Below are 21,028 nucleotides of genomic sequence, written 5' to 3' on the forward strand. Positions count from 1 at the left end.
AAACACATAGGACATCCAGTCATCTCTCTTGTCAGGTATGGCAAGATTAACTGCTGCTAAAAGGCAGTGTTTCAGTGTCTGCTCATATTAGAACGAATCAAAATTTGACTTCAAATATTGTTAACACCATAGACATTGTAAAGAAGGACTTGCTATTTATGTTCGGGGATCAGCCAATCAGCGCTTTCGTTTTGGGGTCACCGAGAGGACATCTGTTTGCGCTGACTGATAGGTTTCGTTTTGAGTTAGTAGTGAGAGTGAGTGACCACGGGCAGCACATCGTAGATATTTCTGAAGTGCATAGTTGTCGTCTGTGTCGCTATCTGTGCATGTGCGTTCAGAGACATGTGAGTACCCTGGTCTTAATATTTACATGTGTATTTTGGTGCCTTAGGTTTTTTATGAGTGTTGTCTATTCTGGGATACTCAGTTGAAATGCAGTATGTTAGCATAAAGTCCGCTAGTTACACTACTAGTGTGTTTATGTGTGTACTTACCTGACATTGTAGTTATTAGCTAATGTGTGCTATCTGGTATATTATTTGGTTATTTGATATAAGCAGCTAAAGTTACTTGAAGGGAAAGTTGTACTAATTAGCATTTATTAGCTTTACTTATTGCATCATGTCAGCTGCGTCATACTCACGAAGACAGATAATCATCTGCTGCTGTCAATAAATCCATTGAAGAGCATTAGAGTATTCGATTGCATTCTTACCGATGTACACATTTACTTAACTAGCTACTGTTACAGTCCTAGCTATCAAGTCACCATTACAGACATAAGTGGTTGTTTCCCCAGTGTTTGATTAAAATGATTTAAAAATCTAAATGTTATTAAGCTGCAATTTTAATAGATATATAATATAAAACTAATTTTAAATGCATAGAAATGCTTTATTAAAGCAAAAGATACTGCTGTTTTACATTGAGCCTATGATGAGCCACGTGAGACATTAAATCAATACTAATAAATATGAACAGTGAATTGTGTTTTACTCTTGGAACAATAGTGCTTTGTGGTGATCTTTATCTGATCATTTTCAGTTTCTGCGCATATAAAATGTGGCCCCTTCTGCCCTCATCGCCCCCCTCCCTAACCCTGTCCAGAGGATTCCCATAAAAACGTTCTGTTATCGCCCCGCTAAAGATCCACTGATTCCGCTAATCCGCTCCATGTTTTCCTGCTCGCTCCGCAGCATCACTTGCAGACAAGCATGTGCCCGCTCTCCGACGACAGTTTCACAATATTGTCATCCCATTGACAGGTCGATTACAAATTACAATCCCCCTTACAGATAGTGGTTGATCCACGAAATTAATATTTTGGTCATTTGTTTTTGTATTTCTGTCTGTAATGTTTTGCTCCTGGTCTTCAAATAGTGCTAACAACCTGTGCAAAATATCCATGTTCTTGGAAGAAAATTAGAATTATTGTTCAATCAGATTATTTTACCTGATCTAATCTAATCTAAATAACACTAATAAATAAATAAAACACTAATACATAAATAACATTTTCTGTTGTCGGCAGATTTTGTAGACAAAAAACAATGCCTTCACAAAATTAGAAGACAGAGTGAGAAAGAGCAAAGACAGGTTAAAGCCCATTCAACATTGCAAACATTGATTCAAAGTTCTAGAAAGCCAGCGGGTAAATTATTATATATAGAATATTCAGCAGACAGTTTTTCACACTTTAACTCCTGTAAATATATTTCCCATTATAATCAATTGCCTTAGTTGATACTAGTATCTATGTATAACATACATAATATTTCTAATATTTTAATAAGACCATATTAACATTATGCATAATAAAAAGGTAATATACTATAAATTATATAAATGAATAGTACCTTAGTACAAGGTGGCTAAAGGCACACCCTAAGAAACATTTGCTTTTCACTACTCCCATTGTGTATGATTGCAGAAAAGTATATGTTTGAAAATTGATGAGCAACAGATTTTGTGTGAAAATAAATCATAAAGGTGGTTTGTTACCGGTAGTTTAAAAATCTTATTAATGTATGAGGTGGCAAGGAGGTACACACGGGGTAAAACCAGCACGGTAAAGACACACAGTATTGATACTTTAGCTAAATTAAAAAGCGTTTAATAATGCATAAGTTGATACTTGTTCAAAACAATCACTTTAGTAAAGTTTATACTATTTTTGGGGTTATTTTGATCAATTAAATAAATAATGTTTGTTCAATAAATATACTGTCATCAACATTTACTTGAAAAATACAGAAACAAAATTATTTTAAAAACTAAAAGATTTTTGAGATCTTTGTATTTAAATCGCTACATAAGTTTAAAACATTTAAAAAAAAAACATAAAATATTAGATCAAATTAGAACAGAATCAACTTTGCCGCGATCAAGTCAAGGATCAGCCAAATTTTCAAGTCCATCATCAAAAGCATTTATGAAAAAAAGTGCTGAGCTGAATTTGTGCCATGGAGCGGTCTAAAAGAGAATTAAGTGTGACTTTATAACTGTTGTAACCTAATATCATTTCAATTTATACTGTAACTGTATAATATTAAATTAAATGTCTAATACTTCCATTTAAGATGAGGCAGCTCAGAGAGTGCGGGAGAGCCCACTGAGCATCAGCCAAATCAGACAGTTAAACTGGCTGACAGTAAGTAAATATCCTTGAGTGTGATAAGAAAGACAGACATTTAATCATTTAATTGGAAGGATAATTCTAACAACATAAATTGATTTAGCACTAAATCCTAATTGTAATCTAGCCTAATTGCCCATGATTATAAAAGAGCTGTTATTAATTCTCTATATTAAGATGATACTGCCTCAGAGTCAAACTCCTTATAGTGCCCCCCTTTTTTAGTTTAAGCCACTGCCCCTCAAAATGTCTGTGCACGGCCCTGGTGTCGGTGTTGCGAGAGGCAACACTCTTGAAAGTGTCGAACTAACACTTTGAGGGTTGTTCCCATATTTACACTTTTAAAGTGTTGAAATTACTGTAAAACTTCAAATAATAGCCGAGTCCCAAATAGACGCCTGTCTCTTTTACACGCCTGGTGTGGCTACAGGTTTGGATGAATAAAGGCAGGTCTCAAATAGAGGCCTGGTCTGTTTTTTTAGTTTCGGGTTGTATTTAATCTTCTAAAACCCGTCAGATCGTCTGTTTAAGCCGGTTCTATGGAGCAGATTGCGCACACAAGAGAGCCCAGCGCATCTGGGCGGAGCTGTTAGCGCAAGCAAGGCAGGCAGAGAGAGTTAGCGCCGCGTCTATGACAACTCGAGGTATTGCACACCAGACGCGCATTTTGTCAGTTTATGGCCAGCAATATTGTTATGTTTAAGGATATTATGGAATTAAGATCATGTCTGTACTATGTCTCCATTAGGATACTCCTATAAGCACGAACCCCGTCTGATTGGTCGTGGTGGCGGTGTTGCAGCGGTCTATAGAGATATTCTCAATGTTACTCAGAAAATGGGTTATAAGTTTATTTCGTTTGAAATACTTGTACTAAATGTTACGCTCTTAGATGTTAGAAAAAAATCCATATTATCTCTAGCCTTGGCTACCGTATATAGACCGCCTGGGCCTTACGCTGATTTCCTAAAAGAGTTTGCAGATTTTCTCTCAGATCTATTGGTCAATGTAGATAAAGCATTAATTGTTGGAGATTTTAACATACACGTAGATAATCCAAATGATGCGTTAGGGGCTGCGTTTAAAGATTTATTAAATTCCTTTGGGGTCAAACAAAACGTCACCGGACCAACTCATCGTCTTAATCACACACTCGATTTAATTATATCATATGGATCCGATCCAACCGATATAGATATCATTCCACAAAGTGATGATGTCACTGACCATTACTTAGTAACTTGCATATTACGTACTGCTGTAATATGTCATGCGGCGCCGCGTTTTCGACCAGGCAGAACAATCCTTCCATCCACCATAGATATTTTCTCGAGTTGCTTGTCTGATCTGTCTCAGCTGCTGCCTGAACCCAAACAAACAGATGAACTAGAAGAACTAACTAGCACTATGAGCACCATTCTCTCTAGAACATTGGATGTTGTTGCACCCGTTAGATTAAAAAAGGTCACAGAGAAAATTAAAGCACCATGGTACAATAATACTACGCATGTTCTAAAGAGAGAAACCCGTAATTTAGAGCGTAAATGGAAACAAACTAATTTAGAGGTCTTTAGAATCGCGTGGAAAGACAGTATGTCACGTTATAAAAAGGCCCTAAAAGCGGCCAGGGCTGAGCATCTCCGCAAACTAATAGAAAACAACCAAAACAATCCTAGGTTTTTATTTAACACCGTGGCTAGACTAACAAATAAACAGACGTCACCCGAACAAAATATCCCGTTACAGTTTAGTAGTAATGATTTCATGAACTTCTTCACTGAGAAAATAGAAAACATCAGAACCACAATTGTAAACGTTCAATCCTCAATCGCACCTTATAATTCAGCCTCAATTTTCCCCCTGCAAGAACAATTACAGTGCTTTACAACTATAGAACAAAAAGAGTTAAATAAACTTATCACTTCATCTAAAACAACAACATGTTTATTAGATCCTATACCAACTAAACTACTGAAGGAAGTGTTACCTGTAGTGGAAGAGCCTCTCCTCAATATTATTAACTCGTCTTTATCTTTAGGTCATGTTCCAAGAACATTTAAACTGGCAATGATAAAACCTCTCATTAAGAAACCACAATTAGACCCGCATAATCTAGCAAATTATAGACCCATTTCAAATCTACCTTTTATGTCTAAAATACTAGAAAAAGTTGTGTCCACTCAACTGGGCTCTTTCTTGCAAGAAAATGATATTTATGAAAAGTTTCAGTCAGGATTCAGGCCGCATCATAGCACTGAAACTGCGCTCGTTAAAATCACAAATGATTTACTCTTAGCTTCTGACCAAGGCTGCATCTCAATACTAGTTTTACTTGATCTAAGTGCTGCGTTCGATACTATAGATCATACAATACTCTTAGATCGACTACAAAATTATACTGGTGTTCAAGGACAAGCATTAAGCTGGTTTAGATCATACTTATCAGACCGCTACCATTTTGTCTATTTAAATGGAGAAAAATCGATCATAACTCCAGTAAACTATGGAGTGCCGCAGGGATCTGTGTTGGGCCCTCTGTTATTCTCAATATATATGCTGCCACTTGGAAATATTATAAGGAAACATGGAATTAGTTTCCATTGTTATGCTGATGACACTCAAATATATATTTCATCACGGCCGGATGAAAACGCTAAATTATCCAAATTGACAGAGTGTGTTAAAGATATAAAAGATTGGATGACGCGTAATTTTCTTTTATTAAATCCAGACAAGACAGAGGTAATACTTATCGGTTAAAAAAAACGCCCACAGAACCTCTCACAATACAACTTTGACATTGTAGGATGTCCTGTTACTTTATCCTCTACAGTAAAAGACCTGGGTGTTATACTCGATTGTAACCTGTCTTTTGAAAATCATATTTCGTATGTTACAAAAACAGCCTTTTTCCACCTTAGAAACATTGCTAAGCTACGTAATATGCTATCAGTTTCTGATGCAGAAAAGTTAGTTCATGCATTCATGACCTCGAGACTAGATTACTGTAATTCTTTATTAGCCGGTTGTCCTGCATCCTCAATAAACAAGCTACAGTTAGTCCAAAATGCAGCCGCTAGAGTTCTTACTAGATCAAGAAAATATGATCATATAACACCGATTTTATCATCACTACATTGGCTACCTATAAAGTTCTGTATTAATTATAAGGTATTGCTATTGACTTACAAAGCCCTAAACTGCTTAGCTCCAGTCTATTTAACGGATCTTCTATCACCCTATAATCCATCACGCTCTTTAAGATCAATAAATTCGAGGCTTTTGGTCATACCTAGGATATCCAGATCAACCAAAGGAGGGAGAGCATTTTCGCATTTGGCTCCAAAACTCTGGAATAGCCTTCCTGATACTGTTCGTTACTCGGACTCACTCTCCCAGTTTAAAACTAGATTAAAGACGCATCTTTTCAGCCAGGCATTCATATAATATTGTTAATCTCACAGTTTCAAACTACAATCCGGCCTCTAGTTCATAAATGCCAGAGGAGAACTGGCCCCCGACTGAGCCTGGGTTCTCCCAAGGTTTTTTTTTCTCCATTAGGTCACCTGATGGAGTTTTAGGACACCATTAGGTCACTTGATGGAGTTTTTCAGTTCCTTGCCACTGTTGCCTTTGGCTTGCTCAGTTGGGGATATTTTGGGGATATTTAATTTTATTCTATCAATCAATAAATTCCACTAGAAACAAACTTTGTTGTATTATTTTATTTTAATACTGTGAAGCTGCTTTGATACAATCTGTATTGTGAAAAGCGCTATACAAATATACTTGATTTGATTTGATTTGATTTGATATGATTGTAATGTACAATTAAATACTATCATTTCTTAGTCTGCAGTCTGAACGCTTTACCTCAGAGCGTTCGTTAAAGGGATAGTTCACTTTGAAATTAATTTTTGATATGTTTTAGCTTACCTCAAGGGCATCCAAGATGTAGGTGTCTTTGTTTCCGCAGTAGTTTCAATTTTGATATTTTTAGGTCAAACCGTTCTTGTCTGTCAGTCATATAATGCAGGTCGATGGTCACTGTCTCAAAACACAAGCACAGAGTCCAAATTAAAACAATTCCCCATCGTCCAAATGAAACAATTCCCCATCATAAGTACACATTGATGGCCTAAGACACGAAACGAGTGGTTTGTGTGAGAAAACGAACAGTATTTATATCGTTGTTATCTCTTGAAAACAGCACACGTCCAAATGATCTGACGGCGCGGGCGGGTATAGATATATACACTAGATGTCGCCTTCGCTACTGCAGTTCATTGGAACGACACCGTAGCCAAGGCGACATCTATGTATATATCTATACCCGCCCGCGCCGTCAGATCATTTGGACGTGTGCTGTTTTCAAGAGATAACAACGATATAAATACTGTTCGTTTTCTCACACAAACCGCTCGTTTCGTGTCAAATACAAGCCGGTGCAGTTCGGCGATTTGGGAAAATAAAAGCCCGGGCTATTATTTGAAGTTTTACGGTAAGTACATTGGTGTTGATTTCCGGATTTCAAATTTACTGTGTAGTGATTAATGTAATTATTATAAGATCAAACTATATATTTAGATTAATTTGGACATTATGCTGCTGTAATCTGTAGTGGTTGAGAAAGATGAGTGCCATTGTTTTGTGTTATTGATGTTTTATCCATGTCATAGTTTGAGAAATTACAGTATTGTCTTTCAATAGTGCAGTTTAACAGGCTTTTATCATGTATCCTGACTCACATAATGTGTTTCTAACAGCAAACACTCAGAATAAAGTGAGATGATCTGCTGATGATCCTGAATGGCTTGTTGAATGAGTGTTGATAGTCTGAGGCTCATCAATACTAACAGATCTGTTGAAAACACTCTTTATTTCATGACAATTGTTCCTGTTTTCACCTCATTTATTATGCTGATGTCTTCAGATCTCCTGTAAATTGACACTTAAAGCTCATTTCATTGGTGTCAACAGACTGAGGTAGAGCCCGACCGATAAAGGATTTTTAAGGCCGATACCGATACAAATATTTGGTGATTTAAAAATCCGATATTCCGATATATCGGCCGATATATATATATATATATATATATATATATATATATATATATATATATATATATATATTAAATCCAGAAACGCGCAACAAAACATTAACAAATTTCCCTAACATGTTATTTGTAGTTATTTAAGAGTCCTCAGCCTTACTAAAATAATATGATAATGCAGTTTAACAATAAACTTGTTTGTTTTATTGTCACAACAGAACAGAATATATTAAAGTTCTGATAAATATAATGTTTATTAAAAAATACTTAAGATATGAAACTTAAAGTCCTTTGAACAAAAAAAAATCAACTATTATTATTAATATTGACAGTAATGATTTAAAATGATGATATTATTATTATCATCATCATTTGTATTATTATTAAACAAGACAAAGGTCACTCCTATTGTGTGTGTGTGCCATCATTTCACCATCAAATGGACGTTTTATCAGAAAACTAATCAGAAATCAATCACTAGAAACAGCGTTGAAAACAAACATGAAAAGCGGGCCGTTTGCTGCTATTTTTGTTGTTTACTTGAATATTGAAATGTCAAAATTGCACATTAGTCACTCAGAAATAAATTACCGTTAACGTTAGGTCTATTTCACAAAAGAAAGAGGACACACTTACTTCTTCTGTCGCGTCTGTTTTTGTTTATCTGGTAGTTACAGGACACATCACATCTAGAAAGAATGATAATTTCTACAAATATATGCCACCAAAAATACGCCCTTAGGAGCTTTAGCACTCTCTCGACTCCCAGACAGATATTTTCAGTCAGAGAAACAGAGGAAGCTCCCGGGAAAAAAAAGTTGCTTTATTTTATAATAGTCTGGTATAAAGAGACGAGACGTAGGCTACTGACAGATAAAATAAAAACATGACTGTGATAGCCTTAATTATTGGTCGGATTTCTTCAAGCGTTCACTATGTTTTTTTACTATGCGTATCTTCAAGCGTTTACTATGTTTACTATGGTAATGGTTAGCACGCATAGTCTTTTGCATCACAAACAAAAGGCATTCAAACATGAACTCGAATTAAATTATTTTAAAAGTCTTTAATGCTGACAGAATCATCCGGCGCTGCCGTCTCCCGACTCAGGTGAACTCCGCCTCTGTTCGTAAACACTCCTCTAGCCCGAGCTGGCCCGTTTTGGCCCAAGGTATTCGACAGCCAGAAATCCTGGCCGTTGGCCCCGAGTAAGCCCCGATCCAGCCCCAGAAGTGACAGTGGAAACGCGAGTCACGCACTAGCACGGCCCGGCCCGGCCCTGGCCCGACAGTGGAAACGCGGCTATTGATGTTAGCAGTCTTCCTTGTAGAGTGCCCTTTGGTGGACAAACTATGCAGTGCCAACACTCATAACATGGTTGCAGGGGGTTTCGTCCGGTTTTATTTATTTATTTAAATATTCATTTATCGGCCGTTATAAATGCCGATACCGATAGTTTGGAAAATGCCTAATATCGGCCGATAATATCAGCCCGCCGATATATCGGTCGGGCTCTAGACTGAGGGTATTTGCTGGTTACTATATGTACATTTATTTCTGTGTTTATGATGTTTAACTGTTTTTCTTACCATTATTCATATTTGGAAGAATTTAAATTAGTTATATTCTTTTATTTATTTCTAGATCCCTGTATTTTAATGAAGAAACAGAATAATGTTAGGATTAGCAATACAAATAATGAATGGATTGTTATTTCTCACAGGGTTATTCGCTTGAGCTTGTGTTTCTGGTGTCCCACTTTCACATGCGTATGAATGGAAGTCAGTGCAAGGAAACGTCTAGTGTGAACGTCCATTAATAATTCAAAACGTTTTTAGTAAAATCAATATCAATCTATGGCAACAATGGGATTTGTCCCTGGATTCAGATTCGATAATGTTTTAAAAATAATAATTGGAAGATAAATTTAAGTTTAAATTTAAATTTGAAGGACATATAATCCATTTATAAAAATGCATTCTGCAAATGATCATAATAGCCATTTATTTGTTGCATAGAAGTGTCATTTAGTATAAAAACAAACTCAGTAACTGATATATTTTAGATTTTGGGCAGATCAGTGAAGCTCCTCCCTCATCCATAACATGGTCAGTCAAGCTCCTCCCACAGCAATTACATCATCAGTGAAGCTCCTCCCACAGCAATTCTCCAATAAATGCTGTAAATCCCCATCAGCTGCAAGTAAAGACGAGCATCAGAGCATCAGGAAGAGCTGAAATCTGCAAAGACTGAGTTTATTAAAGAGGACAGTGAGAACATGAGTGATCCAGAACCCTGCAGAATGAAACACACTGAAGATCCTGAAGAACAAAGAGGTTGGTGTTTATTCTTCATTCATTCATGATGCTGAAGAACATTCATGTTAGAAACATTCAAGCACATTTAAATAAACAGTACATAGGCCTAATGTTTTTTGTTTGTTTTCAACAAATGGTCAGTAAAGGGAGGTTTGAGAAACTTAAGCAAAACCAGGGGCCCGTTCTTCGTATGTTGCTTATTACATCCGAGATCAAATGACACATCCAAGATGATATCATCGTGCGAATCATGATCTGGCTAACTCGGTTCTTCGAACACACTTGCCGGATATGATTAGTATAGCTGGATTGAGTTATCTGAGATAACTGCGCGTTCATGCGCTGGTTTAAAAGGGGATATGTATCGATAGTAGAAACACTGATCAGCAACGCTGCTATTGGCTGCTCAGCGTGGCCAAAGAGCGCGCTCAGTTTTTCTCCTCAGCAGAGCAAGAACTAATAGTCGAAGTTTATTCGGAATTTTAATGTTTAATCAAAACGCCAGGGAACACCTCAAAGTCTGCAAAAGCCAGGAGAGAGGGCTGGCAAAAAGTAGCAGACAATTTAAATCCGTTAGAAGTGGCCATGTTAGATGTTTTTATCACTTATTAGCCTATATTTTTGTATTTTAATAATTGCATAATTACTTTGTGCATTGTAATGTCAGTCACCACACTAGAAAATGGGAACAAATAAAAGTGAAGTACAAAAATATTCTACATAATGGTAATTTTTAGTTATATTATAGTCTCTTTTATAAAAGGCACTGTTAAATAAATGGTTGTCTGTTTATAAAAGCAACCAAGAAAAAGGCTGAGAAATAGAAAAGATCTTAGTAGCCTACACTGTAAAATAATTGTTGCTGCATTAAATTAAGGACGTATAGTCATTTCAACTGTTAAATCTTGAGTAATGATGAATTGCTTTGACTTGTGAAAGTGAAAACTGATAAACTTATGTTAATGTAAAAATATTTTGCCATGAGTTATTGATCACATTTTTCCCGAGTGTAGTTATAATGACATTGTGTTTTCCTCTTTTGTGCACTTTTACAAAATACACCAACACTTGTATCTGTTCCAAAGAAAGTGGTGGCTGAAATATGTGCAGTAAGTGGACATTTTCTAACTTTCCAAAGGAAAGAAAGTATAAGACTTTATAATGTCCATTTGTTTCCATTGCACTGGACAGTGAATAAACCCTCTCAGATAACTGTCATATGGAGGAACTAGCCTACCTGCAAGTGCATAAATAACTTTACTTCATTTATACTTGTATGCTTTATGGCTGCAATATAAGTTGCAGCTTCCACATCTACAGAAAGGCCTACAGAAGAGTCTGCACAGAGAGAGGAGGCATAGGCCTATAGGTGGGCAGTGTATAGCCAACTTTTCCTTTTTATTTGTTGCATGAGGCATGTGTCTAATATCTCTTGTTGCAGGCACTTGACCACTGGCTTTTCTTTACAAAGAACAATCGAAATAAAACTTTTTGGCAATGTTGTGTAATATGGCACATGCAACAATGTCACAGGCCCTGTCAGGTGTGCAACCCTCATACTTTTCAGACACTGAAATCTTCCCTTTAGTTAGCCAAAGTTAATTTCATTGTGTGCCCTTGTCCTGCCTAGAGATGCATTGTAACTGGTTTGGGTCAGGGAATGGGGTCATAAAAGACCTGTCTGCAGGCAGGAACATGTCATAATCACCTATGAAAAAATGCAGTTCTGTTAGGATCAGCATAAGTGTATGTAATACAGTGAGCTTGATATTTAATTGTGGAACTTTTCTTACCACTTTCAAATAATGTGCATAAATGTGAATCTCTGAAAATTCTTAAGTCATCCACAGATCCTGGCCATTTTGCTTTCACATCTGTGATATGGAAGATTTTAGTCAACTGCCAAATATTATATTTGATATAATATTATTAATCTGGAATATTAAGAATCACAATAGTAACTGGGCTGCACATTTACATTGTGAACCCCCTTTCTGTTCACATAATCCTCTTCATTGAGGCCTTGATGGCAGTCTATGGTAGCCTATAGTCTATGGTACCAATCACGTTAGTGAAGCCTGAGTGACACATACTGTAATCGGCATGGTCATGATTGCATGATCTTCATAAAAAATTATGATAGCCAAAAAAAAAAAAATTGCTTTAAAAAAACTGCTTTACAACATTGGGTCTTAAGTGGCTTGGAAATGCCACAAAAAACCTAAAACTGTTTTTTAAACCTAAAAGCGTCAGGTAACCTCCGAATGACACAACAGACAGCACTTTCCATCAAGTTCTCCGCATCTCCAATAGTGTAAAGGAAAGAGCCACTCGCAAATAATCTTAGGGCAATGCAAACAGTTTGTGCTGTAGTTAAATCCCGACTCCGTCAAGTCGAAAATAAATGTGCGTTTCCAACAATTTAATAATGTAAACGACAATCTCACGAGTCACGAGAAAAAATATACATCTCAGAAAGTGCGCTGCGCTGGACTTCCCGTATCAGCTGCGCTTAAGAAGCCGCGATCTAATCCTGTTTACATGAAATAAGCTGCTCCCGAGCAGGTTTAAGATTGCGCACCTCTTGCTATGACAGCAAGTCCAGGATGAGCTTCGAAGAACCAAACAATCCAAGATCATGCCAAATCGCCAACAATCAAATCCAGCTAACTGAGTTAGCGACATACGAAGAACGGGCCCCAGATTTGTAGTTTCTAGTAACGTTGTGTTTGTTATTAATAACAGAAGTTTGTGGGGAACACATGCCGCGTGACCTCGATGTATTATTGTATTGATTATGCTGTATTGTATTGATGTCTGTAGCACATGATTCAAACGCAACAATGTCATTGGTCGGCGACAGAGACTGGGGCCTCCAGGGGGGATCCATAACACAATAAAAACACACAGAGTATGACATAAAAATACTAGGGCTGTCAAACGATTAATCGTGATTAATCGCATCCAAAATAAAAGTTTGTTTTTACATAATATATGTGTGTGTACGGTATATAATTATTTTCTATATATAAATACACACACATGCATGTATATATTTAAGAAATATTTGCATGTATATATATTTATATTATATATAATTTATATTATATATAAATATTTTATATATAAATAACACATTTTTCTTAAATATATATATATATATATATATATATATATATATATATATATATATATATATATATATATATATATATATATATATATATATATATATATATGAATGTGTGTGTATTTATATATAAAAAATAATTATATACCGTACACACACATATATTATGTAAAAACAAACTTTTATTTTGGATGCGATTAATTGCGATTAATCGTTTGACAGCCCTAAAAAATACAAAAAAATACAAAGCCTTCCATTGTGGATGGATAGTATGGACATTGGGATGTAGGCCGTGGCTCTGTGTGGACAGTGTTATCAAGTTTTTTGGCTCTTTTTGGGCCGCTATGTTAAGCTCTATCTTAGGGCTGCACGATTATGACAAAAATCATAATTGTCGATTATTCCCTTGAAATTGTAATTGCGATTATTAATTACGATTATCACAATTTACATTGAATATATATATAGGCATATTATTATACATGTTTACTTCAAAATTGTGAACACACACACTGTCCCCCTTTACTTAACATACACATAAATTGTAAGAATATGACTAATAGTAAAGACTACTAAGAAATAAACATTAGGCCTATGCTAAAGCTATTAAATATCAGTCCCAAACTAGCTTTTGTTAATACAATGTTGGTATGAGCCACCACAGTCATTTAAAATATAAAAAATAACACAAAGTGAAAATAAAGTGGCATTTTGGGGTTAATACACTGATCTATATAGAATGTCATTATATAGATCAGTGGGTTAATATTAAAACGACAGTTACCATGGTGATACACAATACTAACAAGAACTGTTAATGAAACATGGAAACTGCTCCTGGTGAATAGAATGAAAATCATCCCTGCATGCAAATCCTTCTCAGCTAACACACGACATACCAGTAATGTGATTTATTGCTATTTTACTTTTGTGACTTACCAATTTACAACGTAACAATGTTGCATGCTCATAGTTTCCTTTGCACTTTATACACAGCGCGCGCCGCCGCATTTGCGCATGCAATTGAAGAGTGTGCGCTACGAACACAGTAGCCTATAACGGTTGACATGACAGGAACGTCCGTTTTTCTGAGGTGAAAGACTTTTTATTTCAGCGTACACATACGTCGCTGCCTGGTAGTTCCTTCCTATTGTGCTGGGTTTTCTGAAGTAGTTGTGATTTGCCTCTCATAACATGCTCTAAATGCATGCAGAGTGGATTTTTTTTTTTTTGTAATCGCGGCTTTGAACGATTACGTAATCGTGGCATCCATAATCGTAATCGCGATTAGAAATTCGATTAATTGTGCAGCCCTACTCTATCTGTAAGGTTGAGTTTGGTTTGGTCTCTTCTCATTCTGAGAGTATTTTTGCGTAGGTTCCCGCTCACTTCATGCGTAGGTTCCCGCTCACTTCAGCTCTGTGATGGTCCATAACAGACCTTAGGGAGCAAATGTGGATCCAGCATCTAAGTCTGTTGAGTTGATCTTATGCTGGTCAACTCTGATATGGCAATCAATTTCCCCGGGATGGCAAAGTGGGTATTTAGGAAAATCGTGTCATGTATATTAGGGCTGTCAAATAAAAATTTGAATTTTGAATATTCCTCGAATTCCAAAAAAAATAAAATAAATAATTGCACATTCGAATGCCAAAACTGTGCACTCAAATTTTGTGTGTGTCAAGAGGCGCACGAGACGTCATTTTTCAGGAAATTCACGATTCATGGTTTTATCAATTCTTTTTAATGTTGCTTTTACTATTTTGAAAGTGACTGAGCATTACAGCCAAATGAATGTCCCTATTTTAAAAACAAAGGCGTACAAGGTAACAAAATATTAAATAAAAAAGAAAAGAATGGCAGCCATTTATATCAAAGTGGCGAAGATAAAAATCTTTGTCATTATTTTCTCTATTAAAAAATAAGATACACATTACATATAAATAACATAATTTACAAATTAAATAAACAGTGCTTTATTTTTATCAGCTGCAGGGTATTGAACAGTAGCATTCAAGAAAGAAATTAAATGAGCAAATAAAAAAAGTAAGTGTTGTTGTATTAACATTAAAGGTGAACTAAGTAAAAAAAATTACCTTAACTGAACAGCTTCGGAGTCATTGGAATGGTTATATGACTGTTTTCGGGTTGAATGGTGGTCTTCTCGCACCCCCCGAGCACCCCCCCGCATGGGGGTGGTAGCATCATGCTTTGGGGGTGTTTTTCTGCACATGGGACAGGGCGACTGCACTGTATTAAGGAGAGGATGACCGGGGCCATGTATTGCGAGGTTTTGGGGGACAACCTCCTTCCCTCAGTTAGAGCATTGAAGATGGGTCGAGGCTGGGTCTTCCAACATGACAATGACCCGAAGCACACAGCCAGGATAACCAAGGAGTGGCTCTGTAAGAAGCATATCAAGGTTCTGGCGTGGCCTAGCCAGTCTCCAGACCTAAACCCAACAGAGAATCTTTGGAGGGAGCTCAAACTCCGTGTTTCTCAGCGACAGCCCAGAAACCTGACTGATCTAGAGAAGATCTGTGTGGAGGAGTGGGCCAAAATCCCTCCTGCAGTGTGTGCAAACCTGGTGAAAAACTACAGGAAACGTTTGACCTCTGTAATTGCAAACAAAGGGTACTGTACCAAATATTAACATTGATTTTCTCAGGTGTTCAAATACTTATTTGCAGCTGTATCATACAAATAAATAGTTAAAAAATCATACATTGTGATTTCTGGGTTTTTTTTTTTTAGATGATGTCTCTCACAGTGGACATGCACCTACGATGACAATTTCAGACCCCTCCATGATTTCTAAGTGGGAGAACTTGCAAAATAGCAGGGTGTTCAAATACTTATTTTCCTCACTGTATATATAGTCTGGTATAGCCATGCTGGGCAACAATAGTAAAATTACCTGCTGATCACATGCTCTGTTAATAATAGCTTTGTATGACTGTATAATTAGTCAAAAAAAAAAAAATCTGTTAAATCTGAGTATGTTGCATAGAACTGAACTCTTTTTTTCCTCCCTTTTTTGTGTGTTGTGTAATTTAATTAGTGATTCTACGTTTAACTATTGATGATTACAAGTTTGGGGGAAATGCGATTAATTGCGATTAATCACAGCAAATTGTGCGATTAATTCGTTAATTTTTTTTAATCGATTCCCAGCCCTAAAAATTATATGTATACTTACTTGCTATTAAAGGAACACTCCACCGTTTTTTCATATTAAACTGTTATTCCCTTAACTAAGACGAGTTGATACATACCTCTCGTCTCGTGTATGTATATGTATATATATATATATATACAGTACAGGCCAAAAGTTTGGACACACCTTCTCATTTAATGCGTTTCCTTTATTTTCATGACTATTTACATTGTAGATTCTCACTGAAGGCATCAAAACTATGAATGAACACGTGGAATTATGTACTTAACAAAAAAGTGTGAAATAACTGAAAACATGTCTTATATTCTAGTTTCTTCAAAGTAGCCACCCTTTGCTCTGATTACTGCTTTGCACACTCTTGGCATTCTCTTGATGAGCTTCAAGAGGTAGTCACCTGAAATGGTTTTCCAACAGTGTTGAAGGAGTTCCCAGAGATGCTTAGCACTTGATGGCCCTTTTGCCTTCACTCTGCGGTCCAGCTCTCCCCAAACCATCTCGATTGGGTTCAGGTCCGGTGACTGTGGAGGCCAGGTCATCTGGCGCAGCACTCCATCACTCTCCTTCTTGGTCAAATAGCCTTTACACAGCCTGGAGGTGTGTTTGGGGTCATTGTCCTGTTGAAAAATAAATGATGGTCCAACTAAACACAAACCGAATGGGATGGCAAGTCGCTGCAGGATGCTGTGGTAGCAATGCTGGTTCAGTATGCCTTCAATTTTGAATAAATCCCCAACAGTGTCACCAGCAAAGCACCCCCACACCATCACACCTCCTCCTCCATGCTTCACGGTGGGAACCAGGCATGTAGAATCCATCCGTTCACCTTTTCTGCGTCGCACAAAGACACGGCGGTTGGAACCAAAGATCTCAAATTTGGACTCATCAGACCAAAGCACAGATTTCCACTGGTCTAATGCCCATTCCTTGTGTTTCTTGGCCCAAACAAATCTCTTCTGCTTGTTGCCTCTCCTTAGCAGTGGTTTCATAGCAGCTATTTGACCATGAAGGCCTGATTTGCGCAGTCTCCTCTTAACAGTTGTTCTAGAGATGTGTCTGCTGCTAGAACTCTGTGTGGCATTCATCTGGTCTCTAATCTGAGCTGCTGTTAACTTGCAATTTCTGAGGCTGGTGACTCGGATAAACTTATCCTCAGCAGCAGAGGTGACTGGTGCCATAATTATGGCAGTATTCTCTATTCTTTAATGTTAACCCTCTGGAGTCTGAGGGGTTTTTGGGGTCCTTGAGATGTTCTGACATGCCCTGACATTTGTGCTTTTTTCAGTTGCTTATAAACATATTAATGGCAAAGGTGTAAATTCACTCTATTTAGCACAAACAGGGCTACCATAATATGTGAACAACTTGCATGTACATGTTTGTATTTTTGATAGAATAATGTTTATGCATGGTTTTTTAAAAAACAAAAAACTAAAGTTTCTGAAATAAGGCCATAAACCACATTCTAAATATATGTAAATAAGACTTTTGACTAATGGATGTCGTTGCCTAGTATTTTTTCTTCAAAATTATGTGAAAATCGTCCTGCCTAATCATTCCCATAACACAATACATTGATTTAAATCTTGTAAAACACTTTTTGTTTGGAAAGGCCATATGCGGGTGGGCGTGATTCACACCTATGGAGTCAATGGGGCCGCATAATGAGGCTGCATAGGTAATGAGCCTTTCATTCAGGTGTGTGAATGAGCCACAAGAATGCAAGGACAATATATAACTGGTTTGTTGTTTTTTCCACAAATTTTGCTTGCAAATTGTACAATATCCAAGGTAAACATTTCTAGTAATTGTGCAGTTAATTGTTCTCATACTGTATTTTCAGATTTGGAATATATTCTCTTCCCAAATGTGTCACTAATAAAGCATAATAAAATTATTTAAAGATAAGGCTTATAATGACCTTTTAAGATTTTGTTTACATCTATCCTTATACATATATATATAATTTTTTTTTTTAAGGTTATACAATTACAACAACATTTATAATTGTAACAATATTTCCAGTGTAATCTTTCTTTGTATTCGCGATTCATATTAAAACAGTATTTTTGCCAGCTGTAGTAACTCCACAACAGCACGCATCTTTGCGTTCATTCATTCATAGTAACGCGATTCATATTAAAACAGTATTTTTGCCAGCTGTAGTAGCTCCACAACAGCACGCATCTTTGCGTTCATTCATTCATAGTAACGCGATTCATATTTAAACAGTATTTTTGCCAGCTGTAGTAGCTCCACAACAGCACGCATCTTTGCGTTCATTCATTCCGATTAGAACAAAGCAAACAGAACTGACCTAATTCCTCAGCGGGATCCGTTTGCTCCTCGAAATGATACTTCCAGAACTTCTGAGGTAAATTTTTGCAGGATTATTATCAAGACAGTATTATTCCTCACAGCATCGTAAAGTACATAAGTCTGAAAGTGAACTCGCGGTGTGTGTTATCCAGCTGATGGGCGTTTTACAGGTTTGTTTGGATCGGCTCACATTTGCGTTTGAATAGCGCGTGCTCTCCGTGGGCGGAGCACATTAAAACTTAATTAGCTGAGATGAGAACGACTGACATCTCTCTCTTTGCATACATATTACATAAACTGTGAATATTTGTTTTTTATAAAAATTACTTCGTTTAAAAGATGAGAATTCAAGCTTCATGCCGGTATGTCTGAATGCCTGTTTGACTGAGTATTCGCTGAGTTATGGTTCATTTTCGGACGCGTTTCAGAATGGACTACACTGACAGAGAGGAGGCAGAACTCGCTTCGTGTTTATTTTTCTTTATTTGGCAAAAAGCACAACACTTTGTTTTTATTGTGAGTATACACAAAAATAATACACATTTAACAGAATCGATTGATGTATGAAACTCCAATGGAAAATCAAAGTCAACCGAGTATTTTTGAGTTTCTTTTACACTGCTAAAAAAAAAGCGAGCTGGTATCGCCGGCGATACCGCCGACCTCAGGGGGTTAATATTACATTAGGTAATTGTGTCGTTGTTCAATTAAAATTGTAGTTCTCACTACAGAAATATTGGATATGTGCCTATAATTGTCACGGACTGGGTTGAAAGGAGCGAGGACTCAAGTGCAGAAAACAAATGGGTATTTATTAACAAAATAAATAAAACAACACTACAAACAAAAACTCCCCGTGGGGGAAAACAGGACAGACATCAGCAGGAACAGGAAACACAAGGGAACTTAGACAGCGATCCAGCACAGGACTGTACACACAGGGAGACTAAATAGGAAGCAAACAAAAGAGGGTAATGAGAAAGGCAGGTGGGGCAAATTAATCAATAATCAGGTAACAAGATGGGAGGGGCTAGACAATTGACAGGAGAACACATGGCACAAAGAAAAACATGACAAGCCATGTGCTCACAACAAACCAGACTATACCCAAAGCATGACAGACCGGGAATGCCAGAGCTCTGTCACCAACCCAAGATGTAACCCAAACAGAAGTGACAGAACTCTGGCAATAATGTTCAATAACTGGAAGATTTACCAAAAATGACGGTGTGGACGGTTCAGTGCGGGAAGAGCTTTGCATACAAACAAAGTCTTGAGCTTCACATGAGTGTTCACACTGGAGAGAAGCCACATGCATGCGATCAATGTGGGAAGAGTTTCTTGCGATCATCTCTACTTAAGAAACACATGAGAGTTCACACTGGAGAAAAGCCGTTCACATGTGATCAATGCGGGAAGAGGTTTCCATACAGAGAAGGTCTTATTGTTTAAATGAGGAGACACACTGGAGAGAAGCTGTTCACTTGTAATTGCTGTGAAAAGAGATTCTCAAGCAAACAACAACTAGAGGTTCACATGAGAGTTCATACTGGAGAGAAACCGTTCACATGCACTCAGTGTGGGAAGAGTTTCACACACAGAGAAAATCTTAAAGTTCACATGAGGATCCACAATGGAGAAAGACTGTTCACATGTGATCACTGCGGGAAGAGTTTCACACAATTGGTACAACTTAAAGGGCACAGGAATATCCACACCGGAGAGAAGCCTTACACATGTAATCAGTGCGGGAAAACGTTTATCTGGGCATTAGCCCTGAAGACACACCTGACAGTTCATACGAAGGAGAAGCCACATTCATCATGTTCTGTGTGTGGAAAGAGTTTTTCACTGCTGCCATATTTACATAGACATGAGAAAATTCACACTGGTGTGAGAGATCATGTGTGCTTTGAGTGTGGGAAGACTTTTACTTCAGTGGCCTTTTTAAAACTGCACCAGAGAATTCACACTGGAGAAAAACCTTACAAGTGTTCACACTGTGACAAGAGATTCAGTCAACCAAACATGAGATGATCCACAGTGGAGAGAAGCCACACACGTGTGCTCGGTGTGGAAAGAGTTTCTCTGTTAAAGCTCAACTAAAGCTACACATGAGGATCCACACTGGAGAAAAACCTTAGAGTGTTCACACTGTGACGAGATTCAGTGCGTCAACAACTCTGAAAAAACATGAGAGGATCCACAGCAGAGAGAAGCCGCACACGTGTGATCAGTGCGGGACGAGTTACACATGAAGATCCATACAGTGGAGAAACCACTTAAACAGTCTGAGATCACGGTAAGTAGTTCATCTTTATGTGCTGAGAAACAAAGTAGTTTCCTTACAGCCACGGTGAGCGTTAGGACATTTTGTTGTTTTGATTGGTATCT

At 37.2% G+C, this 21,028-nt stretch overlaps 1 protein-coding gene across 14 annotated transcripts in view; it reads left to right on the forward strand.

Annotated features, from left to right (window-relative positions):
* LOC311078511 (uncharacterized protein) overlaps positions 1 to 21,028 on the forward strand; it is a 97,238-nt gene that overhangs the window by 3,262 nt on the left and 72,948 nt on the right. For 12 of the 14 annotated variants that reach the window (XM_084107334.1, XM_084107337.1, XM_084107330.1 and 9 more), the window contains exons 1-2: positions 262 to 347; positions 9,758 to 10,028. The exons of 1 other annotated variant lie outside the window; for it this stretch is intronic. In XM_084107334.1, the coding sequence (XP_083963460.1) occupies positions 9,971 to 10,028 (58 nt within the window). In that variant the 5' untranslated portion in view covers positions 262 to 347; positions 9,758 to 9,970. Of the gene's footprint in view, positions 1 to 261; positions 348 to 9,757; positions 10,029 to 21,028 lie in introns of those variants that run through there. One more of the 14 variants, XM_084107336.1, reaches the window with a different exon arrangement.

Source organism: Abramis brama, assembly GCF_963993115.1.
Source record: "Abramis brama genome assembly, chromosome: 1".
NCBI lineage: Eukaryota > Metazoa > Chordata > Actinopteri > Cypriniformes > Leuciscidae > Abramis > Abramis brama.